This window comes from Dermacentor variabilis, chromosome 5, assembly GCF_050947875.1.
Source record: "Dermacentor variabilis isolate Ectoservices chromosome 5, ASM5094787v1, whole genome shotgun sequence".
NCBI lineage: Eukaryota > Metazoa > Arthropoda > Arachnida > Ixodida > Ixodidae > Dermacentor > Dermacentor variabilis.
In genome coordinates, this window is record NC_134572.1 from 70,241,034 (window position 1) to 70,261,943 (window position 20,910).

A 20,910-nucleotide genomic window follows, 5' to 3' on the forward strand; every position below is an offset into this window, starting at 1 on the left:
AATTATTTTTGACCTAGGACCTCTTTGCTTTCAGCTCCCGCTGGAGTGTAGTCACCGACACTTTTGTCGAATCCGCGACCTCTACAGCAGAACGTCATCATCACTGAGTCACCACTGCCGGGTGCATTATCGGCCCAGTCCTGTCGACAGTGCCAAGGGGAAAGCAATTAGCTCTCGCTCTTCAAGGGCTACACCCGATCATCATCCGGGCTTTCCTCAACCTATCGAAGCCGACCAGGCTGGGTTTCGCTACTTCACCACTATGCAAACAAAGTGGTTCTCAACCGTAACGAACGGAAACTCAGTTTCTAGGAATATGTTGATCTGAAGTGTACATTTGGAAAGCTTCCATGGGGGCCTCCTGGAAAGGCTATCGTTACAAGCACAAACCGAACAGCGACCGCACCTCCCGTGCGTGTGAACGTCAGATAGCGTCAATAACGTTGCAGCACCGTGCAGTACACACAAACTGCAGCGGGACCATGCGAGGGCTCTATGATAATCAGTCCGTGGTGCAAGCCGAAGCAGCGGTCACCGCATGTATGACTCATCATCGCCACCCACCGAGCAATAAGCAATAATAACCCGACGGGCTGTTCCGAAGAAATTCACGCAGACGAGTGTATAGTGGACAGGGCGAACTGAAAGGGAAAAAAAAAAAAGAAAGCCGAGAATTCAAACGAAAGCAGCGACAGCGTAATCGCGTCGCGCACCCACGTAACGCGTTCGCTTGACGTAAGCCGGCCTGGCGTCCAATGGTGACAAGGCGTCGGCTACGTCGTCTTCACGACAACCCATGTCGAATGGTGCACGCACTGCGAAGAAGGGACTATACGGAGGAGAGGAGACGGGGGAGGGGGTGCAAGGCGGAAAGACGCGGCCCGTGAAATGGTCGCGAAGACCTTGGGCACCGGTGGAAGTATTGCCCTTTTCTCTAGTGTCACCTCCTCTCGCTAGGGGCTGGTCTTCGCCAGTACCCTTTCTCTCGTTCTCCTCGCTGCCCCGCGGAGACATTTTACTTCGCCAAAGGGCAGGCTTTCGTTCTTTCTTCTCCTCCGTGCTTAATATTCTTATTTCTATTGGGGCCCGTTTTTTTTTTTTTGCCCCATAGACGCGGATAATTCTACTTTCTTTCCTTTCGTTATTCCTCTTTCTCTTATTATTTTGTTTTCTTAGTGCCGGTAAGTTGGGTACCTCCTCTTGCCCGTACGGCAGCATCTGGTTGGAAATGCATTGACGCAAGCGGAGGAGACGTGCGGCGGTTTCAGCGTTGGAAAATCACGTCACGCTGACAAGGTGAACAGCGACGAGTAGGCAATTCCTCAGAACGAGCGAACATTTATCGAATGCGTCGAAGCCCGAATAAAGTTCCTGCCCTCGAGCGTTTTGCCCTTCCGTTTGACTGTGTGACCTAATCTAGACTAGCAAACAAAGACATAATAATAATAAAAACAACAAAGAAGCACCTAAGAGTCGCAAGTACTTGAACGCACAACACACTTGTCCGTGATAGTTTAGTGGTTTTATTCGACACCATGTGTAGTAGGGAACGAAGCGGACAGTGAACGAGCAATTGCAGTGTTCGTACGAAGGCAAGCAAGTGTTTCATCACTCGATCCTCGATCCTTTAGTAATTTATTGCCACGAACTACGGATCGTACACGCTGGAAAACGAGAGAAAGAAAATAAAAAGAACAACGTCTCCAAAAAGAAGCGTACTGCCCGCTTTCATCCGTTCCTCCGAGCAAGCCGATCAAGCGTCTGCCCGCGCAGCAAAATCTTTCGCCAGCCGAAACCGGCTTCACAGAGGACAACCGGCACGAGCGTACGTCCACTCCACGTCATCCGCCGGTTGTGGCTTCGTCTGAGGGCCGGTAGCCGGCTGTGTAGTACCTCGCCTGGCGCCTCTCCGCCAGCGTGCGTATACCTGGCGAAAGTGCAAGTGTGTTCGAGGCGGCGGAGGAGGGGGTTGAGACGAGTGAGAGTGGCTCTCGTTCGCCACCGCGGAGGGGGCGGGGAGGGCGAGGGAGAGATTCGATGCCGAGGAGGGCCCTGTGGTGCTTGGGGGGAGCCCGTTTCTTCTCGCACACAGCGCTGTTTACCCGATTCTCCCCCTGGAGACCTGTATATAAGAGCGCGGCAGCTCCCTGAGGAGACATCCACATCGAGCTCAGCCTCAGAGGAACTCACATACAACCAAATTCTATAGCAGTGCGCGACACTCTTCAATACTAAGTCAATATGAGGACCTTCGCCCTTTTCGCTGCGGTTTTCGCCTTCGGTAAGTGTTCTCTTTTTTTTTTATCCTTTAGATAATTACAGACAAATATTTTAATTATCAATTAAGGCAGTGGTGATAATTAGGTTACGAAAGTTAACCAATACTCACGTGGTTGACTTGGTTTACATCTGAAATGCTTCTCAAGGGGTGACGACTTCGAAGTTGGCCTATAGAGCTGCTACTGATGAGGAATGCGCGGATAAGAACAAGCTTGACGTTGCTTGATGGGGTTTAGCTTTTTAAAGCAATAACTGGGCGTAGGAATTACTCGACAAACGCTGGTAAGGCCTGCGGAGCTAGACTTACAAGTGAACCAGTGGATATGGCTGTGTAACTCAGCATCGTTATCAATTATCGAGACTTCGGCTTCGGAAGGACAAATGTTCAGACCTTCTGAGTGCGGTAGTGCATCGGTACTGTACATACAGTCATCTTAGGAATGACCCAAGTCATTCAAAGCAACTGCGGAATATTTCCGGCAGCGGTACCGTGGCACATTGAGCTCTAAACGCGTGCGTTTCTAGTTATGGGTTAACTGTGCCGCAATCGGCGCATTGGCCTCGGTCTGTGGCTAGTTTTTCTTGTTCTTATACCACCGCGGGGTAAATAAGCTTAGCCAGCTTTTTTTTTCTTACCTTGAGCTCGAATCGGCAGCGTGATCAGCGGGATACCGTGGCACCGACGAAGCTGCGAGATAGCTTGCAATGCAACGAGGGAAAGGAAGACCGCAAGAAAAGAAAGGATAAATGCCGACAAGGTTAATCCGAAAGGCCCGCTGGTAAAAACGGCACTGCAAGACTGACTTGGTGTTCTATCTTTTAAGTCCCGGGAGGGTGTCCTCGCTTCCTAATTGTGATATTTCCACGGAGAGAGCGAAGGAAAACGTAAACACGAACAGCCACAAGACAGTTCAAATGTCATGATAGGCGAAATAACGAGAGGCGAAAAGTAGAGGGAGGGCAAAAGACGCCTGCGAAGGAGGCCCGCTGCCTTGGAGAGCGGCGCCTACTTTATTATTTCATTTATCTCCCGCCTGCCGCTTTTTCTCGCGACCAGCCAAGGAGTGCTCTCCTGGCGAGTCGGGCACGTTGCTAGCAGGAGCGGCAAGCACCAGCCGGTGTCCCAGTAACCCCAAAGCAGCCCTCGCGAGAGGAGATCGCCTCGCCGCCCCCCTCTTCGCCGGGCACTTCTAAAAAACCCCCCTCTTGCCTTCGCTTTCCTTCGTCATCTCAGCAGCGCTCCAGTGAAGGGAGAAATAGATGCTCGCGAAAGTAAGCGGAACCTCGACACGGGCATGTGGCTCTCAGCGCGAGGCGGTCTGCCCCGCCGTCTTCTCCTCCTCTCGGGTCAGAAAGAACGAAAGAAAGTAAACGAAATCCAGAAACGTGTTCACTGCTCTTTCCCGTGTTAACCCGTTGGTGGCGCCACAGAGATCGCGGTGATGACCAGCTCGCGCGCTCAAAGCGCTCGGATCCTTTCTCCGCCTTCTGTCAGAGGATGCCAGGGTCAGGACACCTGCGTGATGCCACGGATGGCATGAAACTTGCATCGCCTCGGCGGAGTACTGTGGGCGCTGTATAGTTTGTTTCGCTGACATCTATAGTGCGAGAACCAATCGATGAGTGTGCAGTTGGCAAAGCCGCCATTACCTCCATAGATGTGTAGGGTACGATAGTGTCGAATGACAGGTTGTCCGTGAAATGCGACCGCACGAATGTTTCTTAGTCTCGAAAATAGACTCGGATCACACGCGACACAAAGATTGCGGCAATGATCTGTCGCTGCGTCCGGATTCAGATATGCGGACGAAACTTTGTAGGCAGGAGAACGGAACGCCAAGTAAGGGCATGCGTTGGTAGGGCGGATTTTGTATTATTATGCTCGTAGTCAGAATTACAATGCGTGGTATAAATACGATAGACGTTAGCGGGAACGTGAACACAGCATAAGCGGCCGCGCCAATTCCTCTCGACGGTCACCAACCCGCCAGCGTTGTTCTGCGCCCATTCTATCGAAAAGCATTGCAGAACCAGGCGCTCTAACGTCCAGGCACCGAGAGAAAAAACAAGCATTGCAGGCCCTTTCACCGCGCTCGCCGTGACCTGACAATGAGCCATGTCGTGCACCACGCAGATGCAAATCGCGCGCTCGTAGCACTGCCGATGAAGTCAATCCGCGGCGCGATACAACGCGTGGAACGCCCCGTCGACATAGACAGAAGGGCCGCGAAGCCGCCGACGGCTGCCGGCCTGCGCCGTTTCCAAAACACCTTGAACTCAAACTAACGGGACACGCAGTGAACGTGACTGTACTACCGATACAGGAGTTTTAGTCGCCGGGCAGTGTTGCAAGAACGGCGCCGATGCATGGGAGGCTCGTGTTGCAATGGAAGGTTTCGGCCTCCTCGCGTGGAGCGAGGACATGTCCCGCATGGCTACGGTAGCGGAAGGAGTGGCATAGCCTCCCCCCCGACGTATCCAGTAGAGCGAGAAAGTGACGTGATAGGATATATGTGCGGCCCTGCGCTATGCAGTGACTGACAAGGGCTTCTTCCTTCTTGTCCGTCATAAAATAACACCTTGGCAGGCCTACAGGCTGTCTTGTTTGCATTGTTTCGCAAAGTTAATACGGTCGCGAGCAGATTAAGTGTTAGCAATGGTAATCGAACTTTCAGAATCTACGAAGCTGACACAAACACATGATGCGATTGCGGTGACCTGGAAGAGAACGACCTGGAAATGTCATAAGCCCAGCTTACCATACGAGTTTAACTGCTCAAATATCATTCACGCGCAGATTTTTCGCAGCCAAGCGTAGAATTTACTCGCAAAGTAGGTTGCCTAGCGTTGCTGGGGTTGCAGCGGACGCAGCTGGTACAGGACGGCGTGGCAGTTAGTTTTCGGGCGACCGGTTCGACTTCGCGCTGCAAGAAATGCACGACACGCGCTCCTTATCGCGAAGGACACGCCCTCCCGCATGGAACGCGAGGCTCTTCGGAAGGCAGCGCGCGTCGCAAGCAGGCGCCAGCGCGGGACATGTCGCACGCCTGCGCCAGCAGGTGCCGAGCGGGCTAGCTGCCCACATGCGCCTTTTTTCTCTATGTAGGCCGCCACACCGATGCTTATTTTTAGACAAAGGTCAGACTTCGGCAGAGAGGAAAAATCCTGAGCACGCCGGCCAGCATGCAATAGCAGCGCACGCTTTCGCCCGTGAGTATGTGCGTGCGTGTGTGCGATCGAACCCGAAAGACGGCGACGAAGAGACAGCGCTGGCGACAGATAATCCGCGCGCCGAGCTGGATAGACGACGGTTCTTGAAGGTCGCGCCGAAAAAAAACGTCGCTGCCGCTTCCTCGGAACCACGTACGCAGCGCGAAAGCACGAGCGACGGACCGGCGCAACTCCCCCTCCAACGAGGGGGAAATTGCAAAGACCATTAGACGCACCGAGACAGGCAAGCGTCCACGCTGTGAAGAAAGGGAAAATGCGGTCCGTGAGCCCCCCCGAATTCGACGACACAATCTTACCGCGGACAGGGACAAGCTTTGGAGCCGGTAGAAGCCGAGCGTGCGCCGTCGCGTTCAAAGGACCCTACGGAGAAGGGATGAGGAAGAAAATGCCGTCGCGTCCCAAGCCAAACACGCGGAACTGAAATGTTCCTCCATCCTTTTTTTCTTTTTCGGGGGGCACTTGTCGATCGGAGCTTCTGCACGTGTCAGTGAGCCATCTTCTATGGTTCGAACTTTCGTCCGAGAGGTATTTCTTTCTTTTTCAGTCGCTTTCCGCGACACTCAACAGTTTGACAGCTCTCCGATGGTGTTGAGAATGCGGGTGTCGTTAGGAGGAAGGGGACGCGGACAGAAAGGGAGATGCAGGGTTAAGCAAAAGGAGTCGTCACGATAGGAAAACATCCGCTGATGAGCCGTAGTCAGCCGAAGGAAAGTTGGGTAGGAGCGTTCGCCATTACCGTTAATCAGGAGCCCGAAAGAGCGCTGCAGCCCCAAGCAGAAAGGGCGGGGGCGGGGGGAGGGGAAGGGGGCGCGCGGTAGAGCTACAATCCTTTATATGTTTTCTGCTACGACAGCTATATAGACGCTTTTGGCTAAGCCGTTGCCCATTCATTCGAGTCTCGCATCACACAACAGGATTGACCATCACAGCGTCTCAATAAATGTGTCCAGGTGCTGTCTGTTCCTCTTGATCTCAAACAAGGTGCCTTATAAGTAGATTCGGGTGATTGCATGAAAGGGCAGACTAGCTGTTGTATCAGAGAGTAACTCTAACGCTACAAGCTATTCTGTTTCATTCGCAATGAGCTACAGTTTCATGCGGGAACAATACACTCAGCATTGCTTGCACTCTTGTAATGCACATTAGCGGAAAAAATCATTTCTCCAACCTGTGGTCTCGAACGACGGGTTGCCGAGGGCCCTCCGAGCCCACAGCTTTTGCCGACCGCTCACGTTCTCTTGTCCTTCTGTCGCGCAGCCGCCTACCAGGTGAACGGAGAGGCCTGCAACTGCCACCTGCGCGAGCTGGATCTCTGCGCGGCGACGCTGCTGCTCTTCAACCAGAACCCATCCGGAGTGGCCACCACCGATGCCGAGGTCGACAAGCAGTGCGGCTTCCTCAAGGAGTCCCAGGACTGCTTCAGGAACTTCACCACTCGCTGCGCCACTCCCCTGCAGAGGGAACTGATCGGTTTCGTCGCTGAGGGATCCCAGGAGCTCTTCAAGCAGTTCTGTACCAAGGGAACCGAAGTCAGGACCAGTGAGTATAATACCTCGCCGTTCTGCAAAAGGCTCGGCGTGTTAGCTACGCTGCGCATTCACCGCATGCTAAGAGGGATCCTCTGTCACAGCTTCCGACAATGCTGGCTACCACGAAATGATCTCGGAAGGCGCTTCCCTCCGCCGACAAATCGCCGATGCTACGCGTTATTAGACTAACATTGTGGCGCAATATCGTGTATTCGATATACGCCTTTTAGCAGGAAAATCGCATCGTCACGCTATCGCGTGACAATTGCCAGCGGTTATAAACGTTAATATATTTAGAACTGTCCTTGCAAATATTTAGAGCTTACTTTATGGCAGGCCTTGCTTAGAAAAGTCCTTTCTTCCTCATATTTACGCACTGCTCACTTTTCCTTAGTCGTTAAAAGGAGGAAACAAAACGATCGGGTATTTTTTTTTTTTTTTGCCCAAGGAAGCACAGTTTGTAGTCGAGACCGCCGGCCGTGCAAGAGCCGTTTCGTTTCCTTGTTGTTGACTCGGCCCATTGTTTATGTGTTTTTGTGAACGAGCCATTTCTACACGGTCAAAAAGTCACCAATGCGTGACATAACACGTGACGGCGGCCAACCGAGGAGGTCTGCTTAGTAGGTGCACCCAAACTTTCTCAGCGATGAACTGCGCTGTCTCTGTGAGCTAGTAAATTCGTTAAGGAGATGTTGACTTGCAGGAAAACCGATTTTCTTTTCGTTTTTTTTTTCTGCAGACTACCTGAAGCACGCTCCTTGCCTTGGCCAGACTCTGCCAGACCAGAAGAAGTGTCTTACCGACATCCAGGCTGGACTCGAGAAGGTGTCCACTGTCGCTTTCAACGACCGTGTCCCCGCTGCCTGCTGGTACGTTACCGTTTATCGCTAGCACATAGGTTATAGATACATGAGTGAATATCAACACCTTCGAGCATTTACAGCCTCGATCTAGCCTACTGATTATAATCACAATGATGTAATTTGCTTCAAACGTCCCTAAAGTGCGCGATCTTTGTGGAAGAATCTCAAGCAACCGTACATTGATCATTGGCAAGGGCCGATGATGCATACGGTTGTCGGTATCCGCACATTATGATCGACAGTTGCATTACCGCGTGCTAGTTCTAACATCACCAATCGTTTATGGCAGCTTCCAGTAGTCAAGCGGCATTTCGATTTCAGCGCGAAAACAAACTCTTTTTTTTTTTGCACAAGGATCACGCATCCAGGAGGTGAGCGTGATAATCAAATCTCGCACTTCCCATGTCACTCGATCCAATCTCTCATTTTAAATCTCCGCATGATCTCACATCATTATTAAACTCCTGTCGTGTCGCAAACGACGCGTGCAGCTAACGTCCGGTCATTCATTCATTCATTCATTCATTCATTCATTCATTCATTCATTCATTCATTCATTCATTCATTCATTCATTCATTCATTCATTCATTCATTCATTCACTTCTGTTTCTTGTTTTCGCAGCATGTACAACCGCTACCAGGGCTGCACCCGCAAGGCCGTCGCCAGCAAGTGCGGTGAGGAGGCCATCGAGTTCGGTGAGATCCTCGTCAAGATGGCCGCCTCCGACCTTCCCAACGTTGTGTGCACCTCCTACGGCGAGAGCAACGCCAGGTGCAACTCCCTGCTGCCACCCCCCGGCACCAAGCCCTCCGGAAAGCCCACCAGTGTGCTCTCCCGTCTCTTCTCCGCCTACCTGGGCAACTAGACGGACTGCTGGCAGCAGTGCTGCTCGGCCCTTCTGAAGCTTCCCCTAAGATCGGATGCTCGCGCCCTCCGCTTCCTCCTTCTCATCCGAAGCGACCGCCGAAGCCTAACGGACTCTGACGGTGGTTGTGCCCTTGTTTAGTCTCTTTTTTTTCTTCTGCTCTGCCCACTTCTCGCAAACCTTCTCGGACGGCCGGTGCGGAACCTGCAGGACTGCCGCCCGGCCCGACTTGGCAGCATCTCCCGACCGGCACTTTTCTTCCCCTCTGTCGCGCTCCCCCCGTCTTTTCGTACGAGGACGAAAAAAAAGCAAAACAGATACACACAGAGAGAAAGGCGAACACACATGAACACTCACGCTTGTCAGCGATATTAGGGCGCTTCAGAAGAGGTGTTCCTGTAAAATGGCATTTAGTATATTATTAGCGACTGGGAGTAGATGACCCTAGCGCAAAAGATTAAAAAAATATACAGAAAAACGACTGTAAAAAAATACACATAAGGACGTGGTTGAATAGCAAGTTTATTTTTTTTTCGACTTGTCTTGCCAACTGCGCGATCTCAAAAGAGAGAGAGAGAAAAGAAAAGCAGATAGGTGTTGACGTCACGCAGTCCTTAAGAGTACGAAACAAAAGGAAAGAAGTTCAAGACGCAAGTCTTCAAGCGCATGGCCTCTTCGTCGTGGTGAACAGTGTGTGCCTTGTACGAAGGCTCGACTCGTGCTCCTACTCTGTAGGGTTTTGCGTGAATAAAATTCCTAATGTTATTACTGTTTTCTAAGCCTGGCTGTCATTGTCCATGTTCGTCAACCTTTCTTTTTTTGGGGGGGCGGGCGGGGTGGGGGGGATTGCGAGTTGATAGAGCTTCGCTCTCCTTGCAAGGAAGCATCTTAGATCACAAAAGCTGCCTAGTGTAGCTTTAATCCCTGAGAACATTCCAGCGCTTCTGATGGAGAAAGGTGCGCCCTTTAAATGACCACTGAAACCAACCAACGACCGTAGAAATCCTCATGCTTCGTTGGCTCTGTCGAGATTGACATTTACGGAGCGGGTAGACTTCTACGGCTGTTCGTTTAAAAGGTCGGTGAATACTGACGCGTGGCGCGAGTGTTGCAATCTTTATGCAATGCGACGCGCTTTCTGACCTGGGCATTGTGTCAGTGTCGTGAAATAATGCACTTCGGTCTTATTTATAGTATGTTATCAGCAACGCGCACTGCTGGGCTACAACTTATACAATTTGTATCGCACTAACAAGGACGACACCAACAGCGACGACAGTGCAAGCGCGAATCTTGTCCCTTTCACTATAATGCCCTCCTTAGCGCGAAATAAATTGTAAATTCTAGTCTCCAATCACAAAAGCACGGAATATGCGCGCACACGTGTTTCGTGTTCTAGTCCAGTGTTTGCAGCTGCAGCGAGTGGTTTCCTGGGTAGTCGAAGGCGATAACAGAGAGCATGCCCCGGGACTGACGAGAGATTATAGGTGCGCAAACACCTTCTGTGGCTGCTTATAACCTCTAGTACAGCAGCTGAATAGCGCCTTAATTGCGCAACGCTATATCTGCAGAAACCACAGCTCCAATATACCCTGGACAGCTGTTCCTACCGCCAGGCTGTGGACACATGTAGCTGTAGCATACACGAAGAGTGCCGGTTAATTCGAGTGTCAAGGAAAGGGAGTGGCAGGGAGTTTTAGGGAATGCAAGTACGAACGTAAGGAAGTGCTGGTGAGTGAGAGTGGACGCGGGGTATGAATGGGTGCCGGTGTGAATGGAAGCGAGCACGAAAGCGTTTGGCGAGTGCCTGATGACGCGAGTAGGAGAGTGAGTGAGTGCCGATGATTATGACTAGGCAGGAGGGTGAGTGAGTATAAAGCCAGAAAAACATATTGGTGAGTGACCGTGAGCTATATATGTGGAAATACCATCATGGATGCAGCCACGTGGCGGCTGCGAGCGCGTTGACGCCTGTGCACATGTGATTGAAGTTGAGCAGTGAAGGGTTTGGTCAGCCTATATGTGACCATCATGCATGAACACGGGGCGCAGATTATCATCACCATCACGTTTTATTTTCACCAGTAGCGATGCCAGGTGAAAAGGGGAGGACCGGAATAAAAAGGCGAAAATCATTTTGCTTGACAAAGCTCAGGTATTCCAGACAACAGCGGGAAGTCCGGTGCATTGTTACAGAAATGCATAAAGTGCTGACGTAATGTTCTCACAACACATGTACATCTGTATAGTACTTTCATATGTTTGAAATAGACTCTGACTGAAAAGCAAACATAAGTAACGCTTATTGTACACAACAATGGCTTACCTAACTTGTTATTATTTCAAAACGACTGCAAATTGCCTAAATAAAAATGCATAAAAATGTTTAAAAATTTAAATTCACATAAAAGGTATAATAAATGCGAGTCATAATCGAGAAACCTAGTTTTGAGAAGCACACTCAAATAGCTGCGTTCACTTGAAAAGGCAGGTTAAGCAAGGTCTGCCTAGGCCGCACTGGCCCCGCGAGAGGACCTCCGCCTTGGCCGTGCAGGAGGGTCCTCAGGGCATTGCCGCAACCCCGAAGTCAAGGAGAACGGTGACACCCCTTTGCAGCACCGATGATGCAACGCCAACCCTACCTCACGCCCCAGAGTAAGCCCCGACCACAACCGAAGAAGCCGGTGTATACTAGGCATCATGGTTGCAAACTCAAACGCACAAACACAGTGAGAGTACATCAGAAGTGCTGTGAAATTGCGTCCTATATGAACAACAGACTGCTGTAAGAACAAATACAGCATTTTAGTCTTGTTTAGCGAGAATACATCAGCATTTTGCTGCTTGAAGTAGTTAAGCAGGGAAGGTGAGTACGGCTAATGCTGGGACAGTAACAATTAGTAGGCGAGAATGGGATATGCATGGTTTTCAAAAGGTGAAGCACCAACAAAGACAGCACATCAATGAAACAACAATGAGAGGACAAGGTGCCTTGTTCTGTCATTGTTGTTTCTTCATTGGTGTGCTGTCTCTGTTGGCGCTTCCTTTTATGAAAGCTATGAACCAACTAGCCCCACAGCATGTTCTACTGAGATATGCACGGTGCCTGGCGACGATATTAGTATGCAATTTTACTTTCTTGGAACTTCAGCGAGAGCTAGAAATTAATTAAGCGTACCATTCCTATAGCTCAGTCGTATATTGAACTCTAATGTATCACCAGCCCTGGTTATTCTGTTAAGCTCGAAAGCTCTTGCATCTGTTCAGGAAAAAATGGACGTTTTTTTATTCTCAGAATCTCTCTTTTTTTAATTATTTCCAGCATTTGAATATGTTGCGCCCTAGTTTTACACCATATAAATGAGCGGTCACTGAGGTGTCAATGAAAAAGAGCACGATAAACGAGACGCTTAACTTTAAAAGGGGCTACCTACAAAGCGATTTTGATTTAACACACCAACAAATTTTCTTACCTCTGAGCATAAATGACAAAAGTGTTCATTACGATGAGCAAAACGAGAACAAGGTCAAAGCAGGAGCCAAGGTTCTGACAAGTGGACAAGAGTGTTCATTGTAGGATATGTGTGCCATGAATATTACGTCTAGGGCTTTTATAGACGGCAAAATGTTAAATTTATACGGTTCCAAAACAATCTTGTCCGGCAATGCGGCGGATCTTCCTGCATCATGGAAAATAACACTTTTTATTTTTCTTTCAGTTTGGATGAGGACATTTGTGTTCCTCCTCAGTGCTGGAAGTCTGTAATCCAAACTGAACTAGCTATGGTATTATTTCTTTTAAATATTACCCTGTAGAGAAAGCGAAGCAGTCATTGCGCGCACAACAAAGCGTCTCTTCGTTTGTCTGGGGCAGACCAGAGACCAATGACCTTCTCCACAGACAAAGGACGCCTGTCTAGCCAGTTCAAGCGGTTGCGCAGGGTCTCTTGCTGGAACCAGTATTGAGGACATTCAACGAGCAGATCCACAGACGCATCCGCAGTGTTACAGTGAATGCAAACAGCGGTATCTCTCTTCTTGATTCTGTGTTGAAAGTAAGGTACTTAGGCCACTCCAAGGCATAGTCACTGTATGAGCGCATAAGAGGTGTGATCAATGCTTTGGCATTCTCTGAAGCGCGCAAACTGGTCAATCCTGAATAAGACAGATGATTTACCTGGTCGTCAAACCATGTTGCTTCAGGAAGTTTTTTTTTTTTTCGTCGCATTTTAGATTTGAAAAGCAAACGTTTGGCATTTGATATGGAATACCTAATAGGGGTCAAGGCATCCAAATTATGTGCTGCAGTCGCGAATCTGTCTGCCGCTTCCCTTTATTCGATGCTGACATGGTCTAGAAAACACTGAAAGTAGAATTGATGGGCGGCAAAGATGCACTCTGCAGTACTTTTGAGATTTCATAGGGTAAAATATACAAGTGTCGTTGTATTAGTGCGATGAGTTTCTAGAGCCATCGTAGAATCAGGTCACAAAACGTAGATCCCACAACTACTGGTGCAAGCACTCTGTGATATCGACCTCAAAACTTGCGGTAAAGCGAGGAGTTTGGCACTCGTAGATGAAGTCTGCATGAGAGAATCGGTAACTATTGGTCACGTGATATTTAGTGCAGCACGTAAAGTGCCGCCACCGAACCTTCATTAGTTGTTGAAGCATCTTGGAAAACAAGTGTAAAGAAATCTTCTAACGGATTCTCATGAGTGTGAATGCGGCGTTATTAGGTGTTATGAGCATGCTCGACGGTGGACACACACAATAATAATGTTGAGACGAGAGAGTAAAACATCTTTATTAATAATATTTGAATGGCGAGAGCAGTGTGGGAGGAACCCTCAGTACAGGGTCCCTAAGATGATTCCGGCGATGTTTCGAGCCGGTTGTATCACAGCTCGGAGGACCTCAGGAGGTCCGTCGCGGAGGGCATCGTCCGCGACGGAGAAAGCTTTAGAAGTATCCATTCGTACGAAGGTTAGTCGAACGGTATTTAACGAGAAAAATGCATTTATCGACACGTTTAACAAACAATGACGCTAAGATAACTCAAAAAAAGAAGGTTAACCTATAGTTGTCTCTCACATGAAACCACTTTAAGAAAGCCATGTTGGCTAGGAAAACGGAAGTTATTGAATATCAAAATGTTTTTTTACGACATTAGAATAACGGAAAAGTTCCAGTTTACAACAAACTCTTATGAGGAAAATCGGACAATGACTGCCACACAAAAATGATCGAAGGACTTTCATTCGGGGAATGGAACAACTTTACTTAGACTCCAGGATTCCGACACTACTCCTAATGGTAATGATTGGTGAAAAATATGGTGTAATATTACGACCGCACCTCTAATTGCGTTTTTCGACCTTTTTGAGTTCATACCATCAACACTACACAGATGACGGTGTAAGTTTAAAGAGTCAAAGTATTTCACCATGCGTTAACCACGGAAGTTAGCGACGTAGACAAACACTGATGTCAATCACAATGACATAACATAACGAGTAAATGGAGGTCTAGTGCTGTAACGTTTTAGATGTATATCACGGACAAATCACGTGATTTCGTAGTTGAGACTAACTTGGCTGTAATTATTTGTTGTAAACCCGCCAAATCAAAGGAAACTAGCGTTTTTCTCTGCTATCGCGGGTTCAGAAGTCTCTTTCACCGGCATACTACATGTTCTATGTACGTTCGTCGTTAGGGAAATTCACTGAACAAAACAGATTTTTATTCATGCCATTAAGAACTTCCAGTGTAAAAGTTAACCACGGGTATTACTTTATTTTAATCAAGGCGAAAATCGTTAATTTATTAACAACGTAGAAGTACAAACTGAAGCGTGTTAAGGTAAACTGGTGCTGCAGTCCCGGTCTGCTTTCTTTTATTCTTTTTCTTTCAGTTCTTTTTTGGGAGGGAGGGGGCACTTCTTTTCCCAAACGGATGCGATAATCAAATTATGGCTGCTTAAGAAAACTGACAACCCCTGCGCAGAAAATAACGGCTTCAGAGCAGTGCGACGCGGGAACCGGTATTCACAACATGCCGTATACATTTGCCTCAACTTTCTTTTTCCCTTGAAATGTCGTTTCTTCATATGACGTGTGGGGTTCATGTGTGGGGTTCATTGGTACAAGGACCAGCTCTGGTCCTGTGGCGATAAGGAATTGATCACGAGTTTTGAACGGAACAATGAATTGTGAGCAGTAGATATAGCGTGGCTGCAATCAGGCCTAAAAGCATTTGCTGTAAAGTGCGCAAAGTATATGTGTAATAAAATTATGATCATGAATGACGAGTTGTGCTATTGACATAAAAGATATGCTACGCAGAGATGATATACTAAAACGTGTCAGTGCCAGCGTATACTAGACTGCCTCACCAGGAACTTTGAGCGCAAAGGCCTGAAGGCACGTGCTATGCGAAACGCTCCAATCGCAGCAGCCTCTGGTTAAAAAGAAAAAAAAAGATGTGCTGCGAAGCTCTTGGGTGTTAACTTGCAATGCATCAACATAATGTAGAAAGCTAAAAACTTATTTACTCTCAAGAAACTGTTCTGTCGCAAGGAACATTGCCGGATGAAAAGGAATATGGAGCCGGTATGCTATATAGAGGAAAGTGCGTTTTTTTTTTCTTCTTAGCTTCTTCTTCCCGACAGTCGTCTCTTCAAAACGCATCGAAACATTTCCGCTATCCCGGGTTACATATCTCAATAAACAGTACCAAAATCTAGCCGAGCTTTTCTCGCCGATGAACGCTTGTGCTAGGTCTGTCGCCAATAGGGTCTTGCGGTATGTGGTTTTGCGGTATAGGGCGAACTGCCTGTTTAGACTGCAGTACCTGCCTACGACCTCTTCGCCGTGTCACTGAGTAAACTTACCGATTGATCCAAGAGAATGGTGTACGTTAGTTCTGGCGCCATCACGATAATATTGAACAGGAAAGCCTTCGCTCAATGGTGGTGGCGCTAAACAGATGTTGCTGTTTGCCTCGTGCTGGCGCAGCAGCGAAACTGACCGAACAGTCATCGAGTGCGCGCGCATTACGAGTGGCAGTGAGAGAATCCACGCATAAGCCTTAGCCGGTCGGGTACAGGTGTTCTTCAAGCTTTTGTTCATACGACCACCTGCGACGGTGTGAATTTCGAGCTTGTCGATTGCGCATCATGTGATCATGCGTCCTGCCATTCTTTCTGCAAGCGATGTTTATATTTTGGATGTGCTAGATGGCGCATTTTCATGGTTTGTCTCTCTCTACGAATGCGCTTACTATCCTATAGACTACGTCTCAGAACAGGCCTGTCTTTTGTGACTGCGTACCATTCAAGCGAAAAATAACTCGTAGCGCAAACCCTTAGGTAAAGAAAGAGATAATACGCTCGGGACGAAGAGTGGAAAGGGAAAAAGAAAGGTATAAGCGATTAAACGTAGCATCTACCTATGGCAGAAGTCCTATGCTGCGATTCCAGCTGAAAGACAGCACTGCCTGTGCTAAAGCTGGTTACCAGAACGGGTGCCTGTTCTACGCAATGTTCTATTTTGAGACCTACGGTGTTCAATGGTGAGTCCTCTTCTGCCGCAAGAATAATTTGTGTACTCTTGAACTACCTAAATACAGGAAAAAATTTGTCTACTATACATATTTTTTTATTTAAGAGCGTGACTTATGACTGGAAAGCTGTTATTACGTTCTAAAACATTCCATTCCACAGTTTTCAGGGACCTTAAAACGTGCAACAGAACAAATTGGCTATCCAATTAACAGTATCCCGAAAGCGTACCACTAAAACTTACATATTTACTATTGCGCTAGTAAGTCTTGCATAAGTGGTAAGAAAAATTAACTGAGAGAACAACAACAAGAAACAAAAGACGCGCACACCGTAAGGGTAATTCACTTCAACAGTAGTGCCTCTGACAGTTCGGGACAGTCTTAACTAAAACACCGAGGCATTTTTAGCAGCATCGGGTGACGTACCTCGAAAGTGGTGCTATAATGTCTGCTAAACAGACATGATTTCACTACCCTTCGTCTACAATTCCGCAATTACATGTGTCTTAAGGTTAGTAATAAAAATTAACCTATTTTATTAATTAGATTACCATTCCTGCCTATAGCCTCGCAGCCTATTTAAAAAAAAAGAGGCAGAGACCTAGACACGTCAGGGGCGCTATAACGTTAAACTATTCCAAACTTTTCTATTCCATTTCTGCAATCAGCCCTCCGCGATTGGTCAAAAACTTTTCTGGACCACACCCACTCCACCTGTCTGTCACGCGACATCACGAAAACCGCGATAGCTCCCTATCTAATATGACGTGTACACACTGATTATGCATGATTTAAACGGACAAAAGAAAACTAGTTATTTCTGATTCGAAGCCCTTTCGCCATTAGCCCTCGGATATTGGTCAAAAGTTTTCGGGCTGCACCCACTTCACCTCCCTGTCACGCGACGTCACAAAAGCGCAAAAACTCACCACGTCAAAGTGACGTGTACGCGTTAGAGATGCATTAATATGCCGTACAAAACTGAATTTTCTTCTGAATAGCCGCAGGCTGCCCCCTTCCGAAAGGATTAAATGATGGCTGCCACCGATCGCTTCGGCACTGGCTACTCGCCCCTGCCGGAGAGCATGGGTTTATTTGCCTGTAATAAAACGTTTTGCGCGGCCGTGTAACGTTTCCGAGAACTTTCGGCACGTTTACGACCTCGTTCTGCCAACTCATCTTGGCTGAGAATTCGTTTTAGCGTCATTCTTAAGCTTCCGTTGCATACCGCCGCGATTGTCGACGAGCCACCGCAAGCTAAGAGAAAGCGGACCAATCGTAGACGCCGGCACCACCCTCTTCATCCGGTTATCGATATTCCGCGCAGTAGCTGGGCCCCATCGAATCTCTCTCCACTTGAGCGTTCTCCTCACCTCTTGGGAGCCAATTAGATAAGGCAAGCTGCTCAGTGTAGGCAATGTTATTCGGTTTTCAAGCAAACAAAAGTAGCCTCCTATGAACGAGAACAGCGTTTGATTGGTCTGTTCAGACAACCCTGCGGGTGACCGCCCGATGCTTGCGTCGGCGGTTACGCAAAATTGACGTCCGAAGGTTGGAATAAAAACATATTGTAATAGTTTTACATTATAGGGACCCATGATACAGATGCGCGAAATGCCACGCCACGTAAGGTACTTGACTCATGATGTGTGTCGACATTGTACAAATCATCGCGACATTATCGTGCTCCGATTTTCTACCATTGGAAATCTAACTAAATTCTGGAGTTTTGCGCGCCAAAAGCGCAATCTGATTATGAGGCACGCCATATGGTGGCGAACTTCCGGATTAGTTTTGACCACCTGGGGTTACACCCAATGCACGGTAAACTTGCGTTTCTTTTCCATTCCGCCCCCATAACAATGGGGTAGCCGCGACCGGAATGGAATTCGCGGATTCGACCTCGGCAGCACATGTCATAGTCACTGGGATACCGCGACGAGTTTAGTTGTACAATCTGTCACCAAAATCGTCGCACAAAAGAGGCAGTCACACTCATCTGTCCGGCTTTATAATGGCCAGGTTCCAACCGCGTTGGGGCGACCACGTATACGGTCAGGCGGTGAGTTTTTCTCTACATGCAATAATGTAAATTCGCGCTTGTTGGTCGACCAACGTTCCTAAAATAAAATAAAACAGCCCAGGAACACGACGGGACACTGAAGGACGAAACAACACATGCGAACGCGCGGGCAGGGATCCTGTTGCTGCGCTGTTTGCTTTTTTCACCCTCACAGTGAACTTGGGTCTTCCTCCACACTGAACTTGGTCTTCCACACTGAATGACCAAGCTCTGGCACAGGGCAACGACTTTTCGTCCCAAGAAATGCGCGTATTCGGGGACGACACCAGCGGTGCACCTGAGGCAGGCCGCCTCCCCCACCGTGTCACACTATAGTTACTGACGCCCAGGCTGCCCGTAGCTCCTTTATCCATGGCGGACACCATTTTCCGTCGCTGCTCTGTCTTCGTCTCCGCACGCCTTCCTTCACGGCTGCCAATGTGCGCATCGTCTTGGCCGCGTTGATCCACGTGACAATGAGCCCATTCACGCCCTCGCCCGTGAAATCGCCAACCGGGCGCCAGAGGATGAGCCGTCCGCCTCGGACAATCGAGGCACCCTACCTCGGACATGCTACACTCCTTCGTGACCTTCATGACCTACAGGACACTGCCCTCGCATAATGCAACAATACACGCTTCTCCTTTCCGTTGTATCTCTAAAAGGGGCAAGCTTAAGATTTCTTTTTGTTTATTATGGTATGCTTTAGCCACAGGGGGAAGACGGACTAAAAAGCGGAGGGAGGGGGGGATGTTAAAATAATTACATTATGGGGTTGTACAGGCCAAAACAATTATCTGATTATGGGGCACACCGTAGTGGAGGATTCTGGATTAATTATGATCACCTGTTTTTTTTTTTTTTTAACGTGCACCTAAATCTAAGTACAACCTTCGAGCTCAGCAGCGACACGCCGGGAAGGGGGGTGGGGGGTGTTAACGATTATATCCGCAAAAATTCCTTCTCGATGCATATAAACAAACTTCAATAACATGAATCAGTTAACGCGGGCTACAAAAAAAAAAAAAAAAACCCTGGCCGAAACATGGGCTTCAATGTAGTCGAAGTAAGAACAAGAACGTACATTCACCTCAACGGCGCAAAGAAAACGCCACTACACAGAACACTGACGACATCGAAAGACAATCTATTCCAATCACGAATTGTTTTTGGAAAATGCGACATCTTGAGCAAATATGACTTGCAGGTAGGTACACGCACTTCCACTGAATGGTCGACGCGCTGCGACCGGCAATGCTGTTGCATTATGTACAGGATGTCCCAGCTAACTTTAGCCAGAGTTTATGCCAATGCCACGTAGCTGAGAAAAACAAACAAACAAGGTAACGTTGTTTGCCGTCGCTTGGAGATACTCGAATTATTTCTTTTTCATTCCGCCTAATTAGATAAGTACTCTTCATTAACTAAACAACTTGTCAAATATTATGATTAGATGAAAAGTGCCAATGAGAAAATGGTAGAGCGACATGAAAAACTCGCGATACAGCTTTCTGTTGCTCAATACGTACTACATAAAAGTGTTTTTCCGAGTGTGAAGAAATCCCGCGAATACACGCAAAGTGTTTCGAGCGGCCAGTCGCGCGGCTGTAATATGATCTGCAATATGAACTGATTTAGCTTGATTTAATTGCGAATGCCATTGATTACACCTTTTATAAAATTGGTCTAAGTCCTCCTAAAGGATTCCAGCATCATCCGTTATAGAGATCGCTCTGTGGAAAACGCAGTCATCTGCAAATAGCCTAATGGGTGATGTCATACCTTCAGTAATATCATTTATGTATAATAAGAGAAACAGGGGCTTCACAATGGAATCCTGAGGCACCTCGGACGTAGCTTTCCGTAAACGCGACTGAACCATTGACAAAACGGTGGTAAATTTCTGATATGAACGCATTTGCGAGTATAACCGCGTACTGTCGTCGGAAGACAATCTATTCTATAGTACTGCCTGTAAAATAGTATGGGAGCCAAGAGACTATCTAAGGATGAATAATGTACATTATCATTTTTTTCCACGAGCAAAGAATGCGGGACCGTATCAAAACGCCTTTCTGAAATACAGAAAGACGCAGTTAACACAAAGCGTTCTATAGAAAGCAGAAGCAAGACCATGCGTTAATTTAGTTAACTGTATGAAGGTGGTGCCACTCTGCAACCCCCTACCATGTGCCTGAGGGACCCGGGCTCTGTGCAGAAGCGGCATTGCGGAGAGAATTTTGTAGGGTGTATGAGGTGATTTCTGGTTGGGTGGAGGAATGTATTAACCTGTAGAGCTCGGAGGAATCGCTCCTGCTCTCTAGGTAGTGACTTGTGTGGGGGTGCATATGTTCTGCGGATTAGCTTGTAGTGTTGTGTGATGTCTTGGTAAGAGACTAGAGGGTGCATGCGCTCGGGTTCAGATTCCTCGGCGTCGGCTCGGTGGGTCAGATCTCGAGCCACGTCGTTGGCAACCTCGTTGCCAGGAATGCCTTGATGAGCTGGCGCCCAGA

General features: G+C 48.2%; 1 protein-coding gene across 1 annotated transcript; it reads left to right on the top strand.

Annotated features, from left to right (window-relative positions):
* The first annotated feature begins 2,127 nt into the window (after positions 1-2,127).
* Positions 2,128-9,549, top strand: LOC142582765 (uncharacterized). Its single transcript, XM_075692789.1, has 4 exons — positions 2,128-2,281; positions 6,769-7,050; positions 7,780-7,909; positions 8,527-9,549. Exons 1-4 carry the CDS (start codon positions 2,242-2,244, stop codon positions 8,768-8,770), a joined length of 696 nt encoding a protein of 231 aa, XP_075548904.1. The 5' UTR covers positions 2,128-2,241; the 3' UTR covers positions 8,771-9,549.
* Positions 9,550-20,910: the final 11,361 nt, after the last annotated feature.